At 38.2% G+C, this 20,044-nt stretch overlaps 1 protein-coding gene across 1 annotated transcript in view; it reads right to left on the bottom strand.

Annotated features, from left to right (window-relative positions):
* ERCC6 (ERCC excision repair 6, chromatin remodeling factor) overlaps nt 1-13,179 on the bottom strand; it is a 47,882-nt gene extending 34,703 nt beyond the window's left edge. Inside the window, exons 1-5 of the mRNA XM_060769324.2 lie at nt 12,917-13,179; nt 10,399-10,826; nt 9,156-9,276; nt 4,903-5,008; nt 2,278-2,968 (exon numbers count right to left, since the gene is read on the bottom strand). Coding sequence (XP_060625307.2) covers nt 2,278-2,968; nt 4,903-5,008; nt 9,156-9,276; nt 10,399-10,823 — 1,343 coding nt within the window. The 5' untranslated portion in view covers nt 10,824-10,826; nt 12,917-13,179. The remainder of the gene's footprint in view (nt 1-2,277; nt 2,969-4,902; nt 5,009-9,155; nt 9,277-10,398; nt 10,827-12,916) is intronic.
* Between the last annotated feature and the right edge of the window lie 6,865 nt (nt 13,180-20,044).

The raw sequence follows: 20,044 nt of genomic DNA, 5'->3' as shown, positions 1-20,044 counted from the left end.
GGAGACGTGTCAGATCTGGGACACTCTCTCCTGACATCCTTCCTTGATCAAGAAGCAATAAATCAATCTCTGATCCTGCTCTGATCTCTGCGTGTCTTGATTGGGAAACATTGGAACCAGCACAACAGGAAGCGAACCCATTTCGGGACAGCACAACAAGGCACAGCACTCAAACACATTTTGGTATGTCATGAATGGTTGTTCTTGCATGCAACCCTCTTTTCCTTCTCTGCTTCTTCTTTAGCACAAAACACAATTTACCATTACATCGAATATGCAGCCCAATTTTTCCTGTCATACTTTTACATTCTAAGAAATAAAGACCTTTGTTTATACCTACATCTTTTCACTGAAATTAGGGCCCGGAGCCTTCCACTCCCTCAGAACAATCTGCTACAAAAATGGTAAGACAGAACTATCCCTCAGTTTCCCTGTTTGCATGTTCTAAGGCTCCCTCTGGAACCACAAATGTTTAATTGGTCTTGTGCTGCAAATGTTCAGAGAAGAATCACAGCTGGCTCACTGCCAAGTTCTACAAGTATATTGTTGCCCTGGTACAGGACCATATCTTCAATACAATCTTGAAAGCTTCGCTGCAAAAAGAAAATGTGTCTTTGGAAATAAGTGGCACTCCATGCACAGTGAAGTACTCGGCTGAGCAATCCAGGAGGACTGCCTCTGTCATTTGTGGGTGAAGCTTGCCTTATTCCCAATCTAGTTGTTTTTATCAAAGTCTATAACTGACAAGGAAAAAAATGCAAATGATATTTTGACAGCAAATTTGCTCCATTTTTCCTCCTAGCAGCATTTCTTTCAGTAAAGATTACCAGGGGAATGCTACTATAACAATATCAACGTCAATGTGGACAGCTGTAGTTTAACAGCTACAATAATCAGAACTATGAAATTTTAGGAGACATGATATTTTGGAGGCAATTTCAGTTATTGATATTTCAAAAATTCATTTAGATTTTTTTTGTAATTTTAGCAACTGCAGGAAATGTATAACTTTAGCAGAGATATATTGATACAATCTTAACATGATTAAAAAAACCTTCTGTGAGTGGATTTAAATTATGAATCATATTAAAAATTTCAAGCAAAATAAATTACTCCTGAAGAAAAACACTAAATTAAAAATGATTTAATATTGACCTAAATCAATGGGGAAAGACTTTTATATATATACATGTGTACGCCTAAAACATTATGGCAAAACATTGATCCTAAAAATATGGGTTGCCTTATACATAGGTTTATATGGTGATACCGCTCTGAAAGCTATGCAGCGATTCCCCTTCTCCCCCCCCCCCCCCACCAACCCATTGTATACCTCAGCCATGCTGTTTATATTTCCTGCCATTCAGAGCTCCTGCCAAAGATCAGAGAGGATTGGGGAGGCACACACAGATCACCAGTTTTAAAGGGTGTTGTTGAAATGAAAAGGGAACTTCCTTTCTTCTGCATGCCTATATCTTTTACTAAAAGCTCTGTTATCTTAAATAGATCCCCTGCAAACACAGCGCATCAGTTATTTTGCAGAGGTGTTTTTGTTCAAAGCGGTACATCTTCCTACAAAATGAACATCTAAAACATACATACACATCCGCCCTCAAGCAAGCAATCTCCTGGTGTCAACAGGGCTCTGTTACAGTAGGTTCTGCTTGCATGGAATAAGCAGTCTTTCCAAGTACATCCGTGTGCAAAAAAGTGCCAATCCCCCAGTAGGCTACATTCAAGACCTCTTGCTACAGCATGCTTATAACTTGAACCCTCAACTTATCCACAGGTCATGTGAAAATACATAATACTGGCCTCAAAACCTTCCCTTGACTTACATATGGTAATCAAATAGTTTATACAAGTATATATGGTAGTTTCAATGAATATTATCATTTGCTTCATTATTCATACATTCCTATACTCTTGATTTGGAAACATGTGCCACAGTATCCATTTTCATTTTGCACTTACTAGCAAGTGGGACTATTGAAGAATTACTTCTTTGAGAAATAACTCACCAGAAAAAGGAATCTATTCTGAAAACAAGGATCTTCTGCCCCTCAGTTTTTAGATCTAAAAACATGAAAGGCATATTTTTTTTCTAAAATTATACATATTATTGCAGAATTGGAATGAGCATCCTACATTTGGTTCCCATCTATGAACCTTATGACTTCTTTGTTCCACTGATTTCAACAGGAATTAAATTCAATTTATTCTGAATCCGATATTAATTTGAAATGTCTACTATCAAAATCATTGTTTTATACTAACCTTAATCTTTTTTTAAAGCAATCTTCATCACCATCATCTCTGTATCTCTTTATGCCCCGTTTCTTGACCATGTCATCTTTTTCTTCATCTGAGCTGGAGAAAGAGTAATCTTCCACAGGTTCATCTTGATATTCTTGTCTTTGTGACTTTTTTTGCCTCCACAACCGAGGTTTGATTGTAAAATCATCAGTATCATCTTGATAATATTCTTCTTCATCCTCCAAACTGCTGAGTTCTTCATCAGGCATGTAAACTGATCCATCACTGTCTTCCTGTTGTTCTCCGGTCTCTAATTCCTTTGTTTTAGGAAGTTTGGATTTCACCTGCATTTGAAAGGCATGTTTCTGCAAAGTTTTCAGACGCTTCTGTAAGTGATGGTCCCTTTTTGAGTGGCCTTTGCTTGTACTTCCCTTCTCTTTTATGGAAGCTTTCATCTGACTCTTCTCTGAAAGGGCTTTTTTTTTAGTCCACTTTTTAGCTGATGTTTTTTTCCTTTCACATGAGAGCTTTGCTTGATCTGTCAAATATTTTTCAAAACCTGATGTATCATCTAGCATTATCCGACGAGGTTTGCTCTCTCGATTCTGAAGTTTTGTTCCAAAAGGAGTCATCTGACCAGTTTTGATAAGGTTCTCCCACTCAGTTTCCTCAGATGGCATAAGCATACTGCCAAAGCATGAAGGACCAGGGTCTAACAACAACAACAGTGAAAAATAAGAATAAGTCCAACTTTCACATTAAAAGTAGTGGCTCACAAACTCAAAATCCCAAATGGTATGCAGAAACACAGGGAACTGCTTTATGCCGAGTTAGACCAATGGTATGTAATGCCAATTATTTCCCTGCTCTCCCTTAAAATCATTAAGTGTTTCCTGGTGATTCCCCCAAATACTAAGATCATGGTTAGCTTAAAAAATCAAGTGAGACCAATGCAATGAGAAAGGTTGTGGTGGTCTGTGATAGTGAACTATCTGAGTTATAGGCAACAACACCAGGAGACCCACGCTTGGGAACCACAAGTTTTTCCTCCTAATGGAGAAAAAATATGGAAAAAAACAATTTTACCTATGTCAGAAAAATATATTGATAGGAAACCACGTAAACCCTATCAACATTGATCATTTAATGCAGTTTAAACTGCAACAGCTAAACAATGAATGCCCATGAAAGTTCATGAAAGAAAGCCTTTAATGCACATTGGTCTTCTGTGGTTTGTAAGCCTCAAACTGGTTCTGGGGTTTCCTACGTAATCCTCTGCACAGCAAAATTATCTTCTGTAATACTGGTTTGAAACTGACTTAAGTCGTCTGTGTAGATGTGCCTGTAATTTACTGTTTGTTCCAGAGTTTTATTTTAACTTTGTGCCACATACAGCAAAAGCACAAGACACGGGTCAAAACCAGAAAAGAACCATATAGTGAATTGAAAAAGAGAGGGAATGAAAACAGGTATAGTTACAGAGACAAGATGGTTCTTATACACGCTGAAGTGAAATAATTTGATGAATAATTAAGCTGAGCACGGTCATAACTGAGTAACTGATTTCATGAGAAAAATACGGATAAAGTTATCTATCTTATGCTTTATCTGACAAATAAAGGCAAAATAAAACAGTTAAAATCCCTAAAATCAATTAAAAATCTATTCATATTTATTTATTTATTTATTTCGGGCACTTCTACCCTGCCCTTCTCAACCCCCTAGGGGGGACTCAGGGCAGCTTACAACCAGCACAATTCGATGCCAACAATTCAACAGATAAAATACATAACAACAATAACCACAATAGTTAAAACATTCAATTAATACAATAACAACTAAAAAGCCAATCTAGTGGCCAACGTTCACCGAGTTCTAAAATCCGTAGATGCTCTACAGCATCCTCTGACTTGATCTTAAAAACTTCCTTCTTGAATAAAAAGGTTTTAGCCTGCTGAGAGTCAGCCACCAAAAAAGAAGCTATCGTTTCCACCAACTGAGCCTGAGATGGAGATGGGACTGAGAGAAGATCATCTCTGGGTCTGGACAGCATTATACTGGCAAATATTACCTGTCAAATGTCCTTGACTAGAGCCTTATAGGGCTTTACTTTTTTTTTTTTTTACTGTAGTCTCCTTTAATTCAAGGATGCAATCACATGAGTTCAAAATGTGGCACATTGCAATAAGAACCCTTGGGGAAGGGGAAGAATTATCTCTAATTACTATGCACAACAATTTGTTAAGTTTGTGTTTGCTATAACCTCATTTTATTTCTACAAATTAAAAATAGTATACATTGATAACACTTAATTGAAAGATGTAATTCAATCACAACATTTTGACTAATCTGATTAACACCTACAATTTATTAAGAGCAATGCTCTAGCCGCAAATCTAGAGTGCACCCATCTCTTCTGTACAAATGTAAGACTTTTATTAATTCATTAAAGTGCTCACATGAGAACTCGAGATAAACAATTTGGCAGGTGCACAGAATTAAAGCAATGCTAAATCTCTCTTTAAAAGAAAAACCAGTGCCTGAAATTTATTAATTCACATTTATTGTTCTTTCAAGGATTAGAACTCAACTTCAAATATAAACATTATACTCTATCCACCCAAAAATCCAACATTCATTCCTTACCTCCATCATTTTCAAACACAGCATCTTCTATTTCATCGGAAATCTTTCTGCCAAGGATTATTTGAAGATGCTTTTGTTTTGATCTGAGCTTTTTCAATTGTTGCTCCTGAAATAAGGAATATGCATCATTAAAACGTAGCAGCATATTCTCCACTCTCAAAGCAACACAAAAATGCTAGGACAGAGTGTGATGTTTCAGTTTCTCATGCACAGTTTATAAAGATTTTTGCCATCAGCTTTGTAATGAATAATTTTTGTACTTTGTACATGCTTTATATAAGAATAATATAGAATTATGCACACATAATTCTATATTAGTCTTTATTACTTTATTACTTTTATGGGAGCATTAACCAATGTTATATAGATAGTATGCCAAATCTAGCTGAACAAATTTTACAGAATTTTTTAAAAAGTGATGATATAAAATCTTATGCTATAAAATGTAACTTTTAAGGTCCAGTATCAAAGTGATTTGATACATTTCGGCAGTTTTGATCTGTACATAGTATCCTACTCCTAGCTAAGAATGTGCTGCTAGCTAGAACTGATTTTTCATTTTTCCAAAAAAATTGGTACCCTTTTAGAAACAAACGCCCCAAATGTTCACCTCATGTATCTGCCATCTCCCTTCATGTCATACTATATATTTTCTGTTTAGGTGGTTTTTGAGGAGCCAGCATGATTTCCACTACTGCATCTATAAATCCCTGCTGCTTCAATTTTAGGATATGAATAGAAAGCCAAAGTGCCTTGATGCACAGGTAGTTATTTTCTCTCTCATGGCCCAGAAAAAGATAATAGAAGTGAATAACTGACTTCACAGATGATGCTTTCAGGAGCAATTTGGCTTCCTGGACCGTGGTCTGAGATTTATGAAATTGAACTTCTGGCAAGAGAACTAAGAGAACTTGCAGAAACTAAGAATCTCACAAACCTGATAAAGAGGACTTTAATCTGGTTTAACTAGAGAAGGAAGGAAGTATTTTTGAAAGCAGAAGTTTATCAATAAAGCAGAAGTTTACCCCAATTACTATAGAAAAAACAGTACAGACCCTCAACAGTATGAAAGAAAAAAATTAAATAAGTAAATGGAGAGGGGGAATGGACCATAGTCTTTGGGGTCTCTGCACTAATGCACAGAGCATGGGAAATAAACTAGAACTCTTCATACAATTATGAAAATATAATATAATTGGCATCACTGAACTTGGTGAAATGAGTTTCATGACTGGAATGCTGTAATTAGAGGGGCATGACTTACTTCTAAGAAATAAAATAAATAATTTAGATCTGATCCTATGCAAAAGTGATAACATGTTAAATGGGACAGAAGTGGCAGTTTCCTTGTTCTTCTAGAGTTTGTTATACAGCAGAAAGGAGAAGGCAAGCATAATCAGACACCCATTCTTAAGTAGGCCCCTTCTACACTGCTCTATATCCCAGGATCTGATCCCAGATTATCTGATTTAAACCCCATTATATAAGTCTTCACTGCCAGATAATCTGGGATAAGCAAATAATCAGGGATCAGATCCTAGGATATACGAGCACTGTGGAAGGGGCCTCAGTCAACTTTGGGGAAAGCTGAGTGCAATTTCATGGCCAGGAACAATACAAGGGAAAGGAATTAATGATGGATGGGAGTGTCTGAAAAAAGAGATATTGAAGGCACAATTTCAAGTAGTTTCCATGAGGAGTAAAAAAAAGAGGCATTTAAAGAAACAAGAATGAATGTCTATAAAGAACATTTAACTGAGCTAGAATTTAAAAGGAACATGTACAAAAAATGAAAAAGGGAGAAATCACCAAAGAGGACTTCAACTGAACAGCATAAGGAGAAGAAAAGCCAAAGCACATAACTCAAGCTTGCTAGAGAGGTTAAAAACAATAAAAACACCTTTTTTTGTTATTTCCATAGCAAAAGGAAGAATAAGGAAATGATAAGGCCACTGTGTACAGATAATGACAAAATGCTAACAGGTGACAGAGCAAATGCAGAATTGTTCAACACCTTCTTTGCCTCAGACCTCTCCCAAAAAGGTGATCAGTGATCAAGCTGGAAATATAAAAGCAACCAACCAGGCCCCATCTTGCTTTTTCAAAGTAAAACATGATAACTTCACAATGAATCAAGGAAAAGTCATCAAATTAACCAGGAAAACAATCCTAGGAAAAGTATCTTTACAGAAGCCTCTAGTGTTGAATAGCCTCGCCACTGCCACCATGTGGTGAAAAGGTGCCTGGTTCATATTTAGATTCTAACCAGATGCCACCTCTAACCAGTGCAGAAGTAGCAGTAGTGTTGCCACCTCACCTTTCCTCAGAGATTGAATTTCGCTTTCCTTCTCCAAGTTTTTGAGAATGTATGGGCTCAAACCCCAACTCTTCTCCCCAATGTTTAAATGAAAAACAAAGTAACATTTATAGAGCTTCTAGTAAACCTTGTGTCACTGCCAGCAGTTTGTCTGGCCTGGCTCGGCTCCTGCTGGGGGCAACTTGGACTTGTTCGAATTCCTCACTATCTGGCTTAACTTCAGAGTACTTTGGTTTGTACTCTTGGATTCTTGGTCTTGTTTTATGAACTCTGATAAATGAATTCCTGGCATCTGAATACTTTATCTCAACCTTGGCTACTGTTTATACTTGCTGAACTGGTTTTATGGTACTCGGCTTGCCTGCATTAACTGGACTCTTGACTTCTGTTCATTGCTACTCCAGCTGTGCGCTACAATTCTATTTTGTTGGCCAGATCTTGACTGTAGACTCAAGACTGGAGTTTTTTATATATAAGTAAATATTGTTTTGGCTTACCTTGTGTTTATTTAATAAACTTTAGCCCTGATACTGGGAGAGTCCTGGAACACAACACCTTGTCACAAAGCTTACCACCACCACTCTTTCTCCCTCAAGGAATAGAGCAGACTTTTAACAGTGAAAACGTATGAGGAAAATGGCATGATAAGAGAGTATATCCAGTAAACTCAACTGGTTTAAAGTATACTTTCCTTCACTCTTTCCTTCTGGTTGCAAGTGTAAGAAGTCTAAGACATAAAACCAGTTATTATGCAACTTTTTTATTTCAAGAAGTAATACTGGGAGTAATGCATGCCCCTACATGACTCAGTTTCCATCTTGAGATGTGAACTCCTTCCTAGACTATTTGCCTTCACAGCAGTCTATTCTGCTCCTGAATGGTAGAAATTAGCTGGATTTTCTTCTAGGACCAACACAAAATGCCAAAAAAGAAATTGAAACAGGCAAAACCAAAACTCCACCAGATTATAAAGAGAAAACTATGAGAGGAACCATACATTTAAGCATGGTTCATTTAATGAATCATGTTATTCATAGTTTTTCATCAAAAAAGGGGAAAAAAATCCAGAAATTTGGAGAGGAATGTGCTCTCATCGCAGAAGAAAGAAAAACTTTTAAATCTGAAACATTTGATAAATGGGGAGAGGTTACAGTGGTACCAAGTAAGTCACTGTTCTTACGTGAGAAACAAGATTACAAGAGCCTTTCTTCTTTTCATCAGATCTGTAGGCAAACAGCGTTTACAAAGGCATTTACAGAAAAAGTTAGTGAGAGACAGGAGAGAAAGGGAGAAGTAATAAAGCAAAGAAAAATAGAAGGGATTGGGAGAATTACAACAAATTAAAAGAAAAGAGATACCATCTAAACATCAGAAAGAACTTTTTTACTGTGAGTGCTGTCTAACAGTGGAATAGATTTCCTTGGAGGGTGGTAAACTCCCCATCTTTGGAGATTTTTAAACTGAGGTTGGATGGGCATTTTTCAGGGAAGCTTCCATTGTGTCTTCCTATATGCACGTGTTTGGCAAGATTGCCCCTGTAGTCCCTTCCAACTCATAGAATTGATTATTCAGTACTATTTATTGACATCTTTATCAACAACTGTCAGAAAGCAACACAACTAATAGCACACTTAGATCATTCTTATTCAGAAGAACCAATTCACCAAATTAGTTCTTCTGTTCTTTCCAAGAACACACTTTCTAAGAATTTAACCATTTCAAAAACCGTTACTAAATGGTTCTCTGAAAACTTCAAAACAGATGAAAACTTATGTTCAACAATGACAGCAATGCTACTGAAAGTTATGTAATGATTTCAAAAAAATATACATCATACCTACACAGCAAGACGTAGTCACAATTCATTCCAACTTTAAAATTGTAATATTTTAAAGGATTTCATGTACTTCTGATGCAATTAGAATCTTCCCATTACCTTATTGTATTTTTGCCGCTTCACAGAATCCAATTTTCTGTTAATGGGTTTACAGGTAGCAGACTGAGGAGTAAGTTGCTCAATAATAGTATCAATTTGTTTCAGAGATTTTGTGCAAGACCTGAAAATATAAACTCAATGATCATCTACGAAGCATCAATGTGAAAATGTACCATTTAGTAAAAACAATGTGAAAATGTATCATTCGGTAAAAACACTTCAAGTAATAGGAAACATATGCCTGAAAACACAGGAGTTAATAAAGCATATGAACTTTGCTGACATGAGCATCAGAAAATAAACTATTTTTATTCTACAAATAAAAAGTTACTTACTGAACTCTCAGTAGAAATTATTTAGATGTTTCTACCCTTCCTTGATACATTCAACTTTTTTATACAACAGCAAAGTGATGATCCAATAACTATAAGGTAGACCAGATTTTCTCAAACTCTGCTTCTCCAGATGTTTTGGATTTCAGCTCCCACAATTCCTATCAGCTGGTAAGATGGTTGGCATTTTTGGGAGCTGAAGTCCAAAACATCTGGAGGAAACACTGGGGTAGATGTCTACAGGTGGTGCCCCATATCCACTGATCTTATATCAACAGATTCAATTATTCACGGTTTGAAAATATTACAGTAGGCCCTCAAAATTCACTAGGGTGGCAAAAAGTGAAAACAATAATATTTGAAAGTATTGTTATATAAAGGAGTGAATAGTGAAAGCCATTTTTTTTAAATCATGAATCCTCTTCCTAGAGGGTTTATTATTTGAAAATCCACTTGTTTCAATAGACTAGGTCTCCAACCTAAAATCAGAACATGTAACAACTGAAGTTCTCTACTGGCAGAGGACACCTCTTTTTGGTGAAACTGCAATATAAATAGAATTCTAATCACTAGATCAGTTCATCCACTGTTTCAGTTCACAAACCATTTCCTAATTATCCTGAAACAAACAGCAATGAAAATTATCCAACATACAGGATCAGTGGAGTTCAACTTTAATATCCTAAGTGCTAAAGCTTGTGATCAACTGATTAGATCAGCAGTCACTTAAATGAGAAAAAGATCATTTCATGGATTAAAATTCACTATGACAAAAGTAGGGGAGATTTTTTTTAGTTCAACTGCTGAAAACTCTCCTACTTCTGCTCTCAATGCAGTCATTTACCTTACAGTTTCCAAAATGCTATAAATGTGACTTAAGTTTTTTTTTTAAAAAAAGGAGTGTCTCTCACCTTATGTCATCTAACACAGATTGATATGATTTTTCTGCATCAGCAATTTGAACTTTGTTTGCTTCACTTATCACACTGTCTACTTGCTGTAGTACTCCTTGTTCCAGTATATCCTGGTCATATACATCAATTTCCAGGCCTCTGAGTTCATCTGCTCGTGCATCATGGGCCACAGATTGGATTTGCTGCCTATTGATGAACAGTAGTGGTCCCTTCCCCAGAGGTTCAGAAGCATCTGATGATGACTCCAGAGTTTTGTTCTCAAAAGAAAGCTCTTTCTGATATTTCCCCATGTGAAATCCATTGGAAAGTGGACTGTCTTCTTGTTCCACTTCTGTTTCTCTGCTGCCAGCTGGATTGCTCCCAGTGTCACCTTGATCCTGTCCATCCATGATATTTTGTTCCTGAGAGTTCTCAGCAGGCATCCTCTATTCAAATACAGTGGATGAAGAACAACCGTTTTAATTTTTTAAGTAGCTGAACTAATACCATCAATAAAAGATACATTTTCAAGCAGGTCCCCATTTATTCCTATCTGCACAGAATGAATATGTTTCACATTATGATTCTGGATTAAGGTAGGGACAACTCCTTCAGCATTTTAAAATCTAGATTTAAAAACTAAATCTAATTTTTTAAAATTATTTGCCAGTAGAGCCAATACACTATTTTTTCAGAAACCTGAGATACTCTGGTCTGGTGAATATTAGCAGGTTCAGGCCCCACCTACACTGGTATTACACTATGTAACATGATTTTTGTTCCTGGATTGTAAGAATCTTTTTTCTTTCAAATAATTTTTTATCAAACATTTCCAAATAAAGCAAAAATAAAATTTATACTAAAAAGAGCGGGGGAAGGGAAAAGATGGGAAAGGGAGGGGAAATACCATTTCACAACATTTCTGGTGGGTGCTTAATACACAATACAAATACATACAATGAAAAATTATAACATTTTCCATCCACATCTCTTGAGTTCTCATTTTTCTGGTCCTTACCTATATTTATTTCATTGAAAGCCTAATTTCCATGCCTCAGCTATTGTCTATAATATATATATATATATACACACCACACACAACATTTCATAAACTCTCCTGATCTAGCCAAAGTCACTCAAGGCCCCTCCAGACAAGCCCTATATCCCAGGATTGGATCCTAGATTTTCCCCTTTAAACTGGACTATATGAGTCCACATGGCCAGAGACTCTGGGATAAACAGAAAACCTGGAATCAGATCCTGGGATATAGAGCCTGTCTGGAAGGACCCTCAATGTTATAATTTTTTTACAATCCGATTTTAAAGACGTACTCAAATATCTCCTAATGACCAATAAGTTTCACTTCCTAATTGGTTCTATCATAAAAACATGGAAAACGTGAACTAAACTGCCAAAGCTTCTATTTTATCAGTTTTAAACTCATTTATTTATGCAATGCTTTTGACATGCAATAAATAAAAACTAATTTTGGCAGCCATAAAAAAACGAAGTTTCTAGAGGAGAACAACTATTTTCAAAGTAAGTATCACACAATTTAACAGGAAATAACACTCTCAAACCAAGAAGAGATTGGTTTTCAGATTTTGTTACATGTTATAATGCATAGTGATTGAATTATATGGTCAGCACAGACTCATATAATCCAGATCAATGCAGTTAAATGGACTTATATATGTCTACATCAGGCATGGGCAAACTTTGGCCCTCCAGGTGTTTTGGACTTCAACTCCCACAATTCCTAACAGCCTACTGGCTGTTAGGAATTGTGGGAGTTGAAGTCCAAAACACCTGAGGGCCAAAGTTTGCCCACGCCTGGTTTACATTGTTCATAGTAGACAGTCCAAACTGCATCATAATGGCAGTGTAGACGGGTCTTCAGAGAGTGTGGCCTTGTGCAACTCCCTTTCCTGAAGTATTCCTTCCCACAGACTAAACAGATGATATCAAAATGATGTCTCATATGATTCCTAAAAGAACTGCCGATGAAGTGGGCACCTATGATACTATTTATTTGGAACTAGCTGTCCCCTGCCACGCGTTGCTGTGGCCCAGTCTGTGTATATATGCTTTGCGTGTGTATATATTTGTGTATACGTGTGTATATATGTGTGTTTGCATATATATGTTTTTTCGCATGTGTTGTAATGTATTTTTGTTGCTTTTTAAGTCCCTTCTGCTGTGTTTTTCAGTGTTTTTATGAGTGATGGTCACTCGTTGGCTTGATATGTGTATTGTATCCGAATTTGGTGTCAATTCGTCCAGTGGTTTTTTGAATTATGCTAATCCCACAAATGAACATGACATTTTTATTTATGTAGATAATTTATATAGATTATCATTATTTATATAGACTATTTATGTAGATAATTTATATAGATTATCAGCTTCCTTTGTTTTCAAGAGTAACGGGCAATCTTATTTAAATAATGGTAGAATGATAGTTTACAGGTGTCGCCTTCCTGATACAGAAACAAATGGCAAAAACCTCGATTGAATCCCAAGGAACAATCCTACCGGACTCCTTGGACTAAGCGGAGGACTTCCCTCTGACGCCTATTCCACGTCCCAAGCGAGGCTGTGGGTGCTTTGAACAGCTAGGCCTGAGGCGAAGGGCACTTCCGGGTCCGTCCGACTCCCGACTTGTCTACCCGAAGCCTGAGAACAAACGTGCGGGCGCCTCTTCCCGACACCGACGGAAGAGGAACAGCTACATCCGGGCACAAAGGTCGGAGAGGGGCGGGGCACCAAGAGCGGCACGAGACGGCCGCCAAGGGGAGGCGCGTGGCTCTCTGCTTCCCTAGCCTTCCCGCCCGCGCGCCTCAAGCCCCGCCCCTGAGGCGCTTTCCATAAATGGAACTCAACTGTTGTAATCGCCTGGTCGCTTGCTGCGCATGCGCATACCAGCAAAATTAGAGGGCGCTCTTTCCAACTCTTGCGATTTCATTAGTGCGCGTGCGCGTCAATAAAGAACTGGCTAGGACTTTCCCATCAGGAATTCTCTCTGTTCCCTGCTCCTGAGGGCCTTCCTTGCGTGTTAGTCATCGCTTTGGCAATCAAGAACTATTGACTGATAGAAGCTATTTATTTCTAGCCCAGTATATTCCTGAATGTCTCAGCAGGGCCCATACAGTCAGCCCAGCAGTCAAACCTTTCAGCTTCTCTTATTTTATCTAGTGCCACACTCCCAGCTTCATCATAAATGGTAAATATATATTAATTAGTATAAGTTATCTATACAGTGATACCTTGAGTTAGGAGTTTAGTTCATTCCATGGCTGAGCTCTTAACTCAAAACACTCTTATCTCAAAGGGAATTGAATTCATCAGTCCGAACACATCTCGCCTTATGAACCATCCAGGACTTTAAGTTCGTCTGGGGAGGCCCTGCTCTCGATCCTGCCTTCATCACAAGTATGGCTGGTGGGGACAAGAAACAAGGCCTTCTCAATGGTGGCCTCTCAGCTATGGAACATTTTCCCTGGGAATATCAGATTGGTTCTTGTGGGTTTTTTCGGGCTATAGGGCCATGTTCTAGAGGCATTTTTCCTGACGTTTCGCCTGCATCTATGGCAAGCATCCTCAGAGGTAGTGAGGTCTGTTGGAATTAGGACAATGGGTTTATATATCTCTGGAATGGCTGGGGTGGGGCAAAGAGCTCTTCTCTGCTAGAGCTAGGTGTGAATGTTTCAACTGACCACCTTCATTAGCATTTGAAGGCCTGCCTGAGCCTGGGAAAATCTTTTGTTTAGAGGTGTTAAGATGTGCCTGGTTGTTTCCTCTCTGCTGTTTTGCTGTTGTAATTTTAGAGTTTTTCAATACTGGTATCCAGATTTTGTTCATTTTCATGGTCTCTTCCTTTCTGTTGAAATTGTCCACATGCTTGTGGATTTCAATGGCTTCTCTGTGTAGTCTGACATGGTGGTTGTTGGTGTGGTCCAGCATTTCTGTGTTCTCAAATAGAAGGCGAAACGTCAGGAGAAATGCCTCTAGAACATGGCCCTATAGCCCAAAAAAACCCCACAAAAACCTAGTGATTCCAGCCATGAAAGCCTTCGACGATACAATATCAGATTGGCCTCCTCCCTTTTAACATTCCGGAAAAGAGTCAAGACTTGGCTTTTTGAGCAGGCGTTTGCAAACACAGTGTAACAAGCAGGAAAATGGAATGGTTGGACAATGTTTTAACAAGGAGACCCTAATGATATATGTTTTTATTGACTATGCTATGGTTTTATATTATTTTTAATGTTTTTAATTGTATTTTATGGTCTTGGTACTGACTGTAAACCGCCTTGAGTCGCCTGCGGGTTGAGAGGGACGGTATATAAATGTAGTAAATAAATAAATAAATAAATTGTCCCATTGAAATGCTATTTTTGTTACATATTTTAAAATGAGAAGATACTATTCTATTCGATTTGCCATCGATCCTTTCCTTTGGGCTTCACGCAAATATACCATTTGCTAAAATATATGATCCTGTGCTTTTCAATCTCTGGCTAAATAGCTTAACTATTGGTTTGTCCCATCAAGTACGAGGGCGCCCAAGGACTGCTTGTGTTCTCTTGGTATCCAATTCATTAGTTGACATGTTCATTGGTTGTCTCTTGTTCGTGCTATGTGCTCTGCATGTTTTCTTTTGGCCTCATAGATCTCCTTGACCACGTTGCGTACCTTGGTTCTTTGACACATCTCTTTGTTGCTGACTTTATCTCTTATTGTCATGCCACACATCCTTCTTTCCGTTGTTCTCAGTGAGTTAGCACCAGTTTTACCTCCTCTTAACTTTGTTGTTGCCTATGTTTCAGGTGCGTATAGAGCTGTCGGTAGAACAGTTGCCGGTAGAACTGTAGTGTTGAAGATTATTCAAATATCAATAAGAAAATTTACTTTATAAATAACAAATGGTGTTTGTTGTTCACGTGGAACAATAAAAAAAATGAAAGATCAACTTTAAAATGGTAGAAGCACAATGTTGTGGCAAGGAGGCACAAAGCACAAAGTGAAGAGGCAGAAGCATCATTTTCTCCTTACTGTACTCATTCCACTCTCGCTTTCTCTCTTGCTCTCTCTTCATGAAGCCAAACATACCAGGAATAAAAACCACACAAAATCAACTAACCAAAGTTCCTCAAAGTGGACAAGAGCAAAGCCAACAGTAATCTCCCAAAGCAGACAAGAGCCCTGAAGCCCTGTACTCTCACGCTCCTTGTGACACTAGCTCTTAACTCAAATACTTGTATGTCAAAGTGAAGCCTGGGCCAAGCAACTGCTCTTAACTCAAAATGCCCTTAAGTTGAGATGCTCTTAAGTTGAGGTTCCACTGTACCCGAAACAGCAACTGCTCTTAACTCAAAATGCCCTTAAGTTGAGATGCTCTTAAGTTGAGGTTCCACTGTACCCGAAACAGCAACTGCTCTTAACTCAAAATGCCCTTAAGTTGAGATGCTCTTAAGTTGAGGTTCCACTGTACCTGAAACAGTCAAAACCTAACATAAAATTTCTACAAGAGACACACAGAAAAGGCATGAACTTTATTTTCCTGAGATCTTTATTTAAGGACTTCATCACACTAGAGCAGTGGTTCTCAACCTGCGGGTCTCCATGTGTTTTGGCCTACAACTCCCAGTAATCCTAGCCAGTTTACCAGCTGTTAGGATTTCTGGGAGTTGAAGGCCAAAACATCTAGTTCCTCCCTCTTACTACACAAAAAATTCACAAAGCAAATACAAGAAGCAATAAAACTCAAGAAATATTGGGAGCACTGCTATGGAATATCTTGAAGGCTGTCCTTTTCATTCAAGGGTATTGTTCCATTATTCAGGCAGAGGCCAAAAAGGGGTGCTACACAGAGAAAGATAGGCCATTTATGAGGGGAGGGGGTTTGATGGAGTAAAACCATTTCCCCCTGTTTTTTGTTATTCCCCCCACCATGTCACCACTGTGGAAACAACCCTTGTTTATGAAATGGGAAGTGGGGAGGAGGAGTAACCAGTGAAAACGGGGAAATGATTTTTCTCCTTCAACTCCCCCCCCCCCCCCATAAAATGGACTATCCTTCTCTGTCTAGGCCCCCTTTTGGAGTCCGCTCAGATAATGGAACAGTACCCATTCAAGAAATGGGAAGAAACTGTTTTGAATACTGTCTCCAAAATAAGTCCAACTCAAAAACAGAAAAACTTTATTCAAAACACAGTACACATTACTGTTATCAGAACTGCAGATTGCTTCAAGAATTCAAAATGTCTAGGCTAGTTTTCAAATCTTTGGTGCACATACACTTTTTGCAGACTATCCTTCACTGGTAAATTGGTCAAAGTATTACATCATCTTTTTATGCTCTCGGTTCACATGAGAACAGCCTTGGGTCCCAAAATTTCTGTGGCTAAAGCCGAACTCCCAACTCCTACACATACTTTGTTATGGCAATAAGCTGTATTTGTCTCCAACTAACTATTAATTCTAGCTGGTCACTAACTACTTCAATTCACATCATTTCTGGGGCTACGAACATGTGGCTATGTGAAATGTCCTACTTACACTGAATAGTTTCAGTTCAATTCTGGTATTTTATCATGGCTATAACATTGAAGCATGGCAACATGAATACATCATAATCTAAAAATGTGGCAAGTCCTAAACATAGGATCTTGGCAAATTTACCAATGGAGGATAGTCTGCAAAAAGTGTATATCAGATATCTGAAGGGGGTGTCATGTAGAAGACAGATCAAGATTCTTGATGGAGAAAAAAGATGGAGACTCGTAACATCTACCAAAGGACCTACCTGCCCCCAGGGCCTCAGGTTGTTGCCCACCCCTTATATAACTTGGCTTTGCTGTACAGCACTAGTTCCCAACCTGTGGTCTGTGGACCACCAGTGGCCCTCTAGAATGAAAATTAGTTGCCTCAAAACCACGTGGCAACTAAAGCAACTGGTCTCGCGAAATCCTCTTATAGTACCTAGGCCACAAGATGTTAGGAGGGGAGAGGCTGACTACCCACAAAAAATTACTACTACCACACCAGCTCTAGATTATTAAATACGGTTTTCTGTGAGCAAGCAGATGGTGACTACTGGATGGCATATGTTCTGCATCTGAAACTAGAGCTGATGCGGTCCACCCAATACAATTTTCTGAATCAGCACCCCAAATAACCAAACAGAATCTACCGTTGACCAAAAACTGATTTGTAACCCTTTTGGTACTAATGTTGAAGAGTGGTCCCTGGTCAAAGTGATCCCTGGTTTTTAAAAAACAAAGGTTGGGATCCAGTACTGTACAGTACCTCAGCATAGTAATTTTATTATTCCTGGGTTAAATAAATAAGAACAATTTCCAACAGATCTCACAACCTCTGAGGATGCCTGCCATAGATGCAGGTGAAACGTCAGGAGAGAATGCTTCTAGAACATGGCCATATAGCCCAAAAAACCCACAACAACCCAGTTATTCCGGCCATGAAAGCCTTTGACAATACATAAGAACAATTTGCTTATTTATTCTAATAGCACTTAGAATCATAGAGTTGGGAGGGACCCTAGTGGTCATCAAGCCCACCCAGGTAATGTATCTCCAATAGGTAGCTGTCCAGCCTCTTTTTAAATACATCAAGATACCATCTACAATGCCATATAATGCTGTTTGAACTGCATTGAACTGGAATATATCACTCTACACTGCCATTTTATCCAGTTCAATGCAGTTAATCTGCATTCTGGTGTGTAGATGGGGCCCCAGAGGAAGAGATCTCTCCACTTCTCTAGGGAATGACTCCAAGTTTGATGGGAAGTCTAAAGGACTTAAACTCTTTTCTTTCAACAGTTAAAACATAATTTGTGGTGGAACTACTAGTGGATTGTTTGTGGAACCCTGCAGGTCTGTACCTTATTAATAGTGAATTTCTATACAGAGCAAGAAAGATTTCTCAGGGTGGTGCTTAAGACTTCCTGGTTTGTTCTGGCAAATTGTTAATCAGTTTGTGACAGCATAAATAAAATTAAAGGGTTTAATTAAAACTAATGAATGAGTGAACAGAGAATAAGCAGCATGTTTCATTGGCAGAGCCCTGATGCCCTCAATAATTAAAGTGTCACAGAACGGGAGATGTCTTAGATATGTCAGAAGTGAAAGAAAATAAACACTTAACTTCCAGCACAGCTTGATGATTCATGCGGAAACGCTGTAAGCATAAAATGCCAATGGGACCATCTTCTGCACAAGTCCCATGCCTACAAATGTACAACAGCATATTTCTCAATTTTTTCCAGTGCCTGCTGAGCTTTTAATACATGTTCTTTTTTTAAAAAAAAATCTTTATTAAACAAAATATAGGGAAAAGAGACACATAGCCTACTAAAATTATAACTACAAAAAAAGCAAAGGAGTGGGAAAGAAAAGAAATTCACATGGCTTCCAACTATCCAGTTAATGGTTATAATTGATCCCTACATAATTAAATTATAATTGATTCTCCTTTCTCTAATTTCTGCTTTCTCTAATTGAGAGTATCTGTGTAAAAATAAAGGAGGAAAGAAACAACATGGAGTCCATTCTGGGGATATATTATAGACCTCCAAGATAGACTGAGGACCTGGATGATGTCTTCCCAGAACAGATGACCACTCATTTAGAAAGCAGAGATGTAGTAGGAATGGGTGATGCAACTATCCTAATATTTGTTGAAAGACAAACTCTACCAATGATACCAGTTAATGTCATGTATCATGTTCTGCAGTTGATGATGGTTGGTGGTGGCAGGCCTAGCAGTTGGTGATGGAAGGGTTAATGTAAGTCTTAGTTCTAAAGGGTTGAGTAATCTGTAAGTAAGAGTTCATGGGTGAAAGCAATTAAGGGTGGAGATATGCAAGAGATGGATTGCAGCTGGGTGTTTCTGGATATAAGGAGCTAGCCTTAGGATTGATCTTTGGGAGAAAAGTATTTGTTTTATGTTGGTGATAGATGCTGCTGGTTTCCTCCCAGGTTTGTGGATTTTTGGTGTCCTGGCCTGTCTCCTGAACCTTTGGAATCCTGGAACCTTGAATCTTGGACTGGCTTTTGAGTACGATATAGACTCTTGATCCCTAGACTTTGTTTATTGAACTCTCTGCGTTTGACCACTTTTGAATACGGAGTTATCTTGAACCTGCAACAGTGTTTGCTGTTTTTGTTTTATATTCCGTTGCTGAGTGCGATCATTATGCTTTATATTTTGGACTATTAAAACAGCCAGAAAATAAGTGCTGTTTTCATTAAATTGTTTTATACAGTGGGCACCAAAGAAACAGGCAAGTGACCCCAAAGGAAAACGGGGTTCAAGAAGGCAAACCTAAAGGTACCAGGAAGGTGAGAAGAAACGATGACAGGGAATCTGTTTGTGTGCACTTTGTTTTATCCGCATCAGTGCGTTAGCATTCATAAACATTGGCAAAATGCTTATGAGATATTGCACATCTAGAGGAGTGACTAAGAAAAAAATTAAAAGAAAACTTTCAGCAGATGTCCCATAACATTTGTGGTTCCCTTCAATCCTTGTTAACCAAACCTTTCATGATACCGTGAGACCATTTCCAGGGACTAATGGCACAGTGAGAGAGAGGCATTCATGATGGATGAAAGTTTCTGAAAAGGGAGCTATTTG

This window comes from Anolis sagrei, chromosome 3, assembly GCF_037176765.1.
Source record: "Anolis sagrei isolate rAnoSag1 chromosome 3, rAnoSag1.mat, whole genome shotgun sequence".
Classification (NCBI taxonomy): Eukaryota; Metazoa; Chordata; class Lepidosauria; order Squamata; family Dactyloidae; genus Anolis; species Anolis sagrei.
The sequence above is the reverse complement of the archived record's forward strand: the minus strand, read 5'-3'. Positions and strand labels throughout refer to the sequence as shown.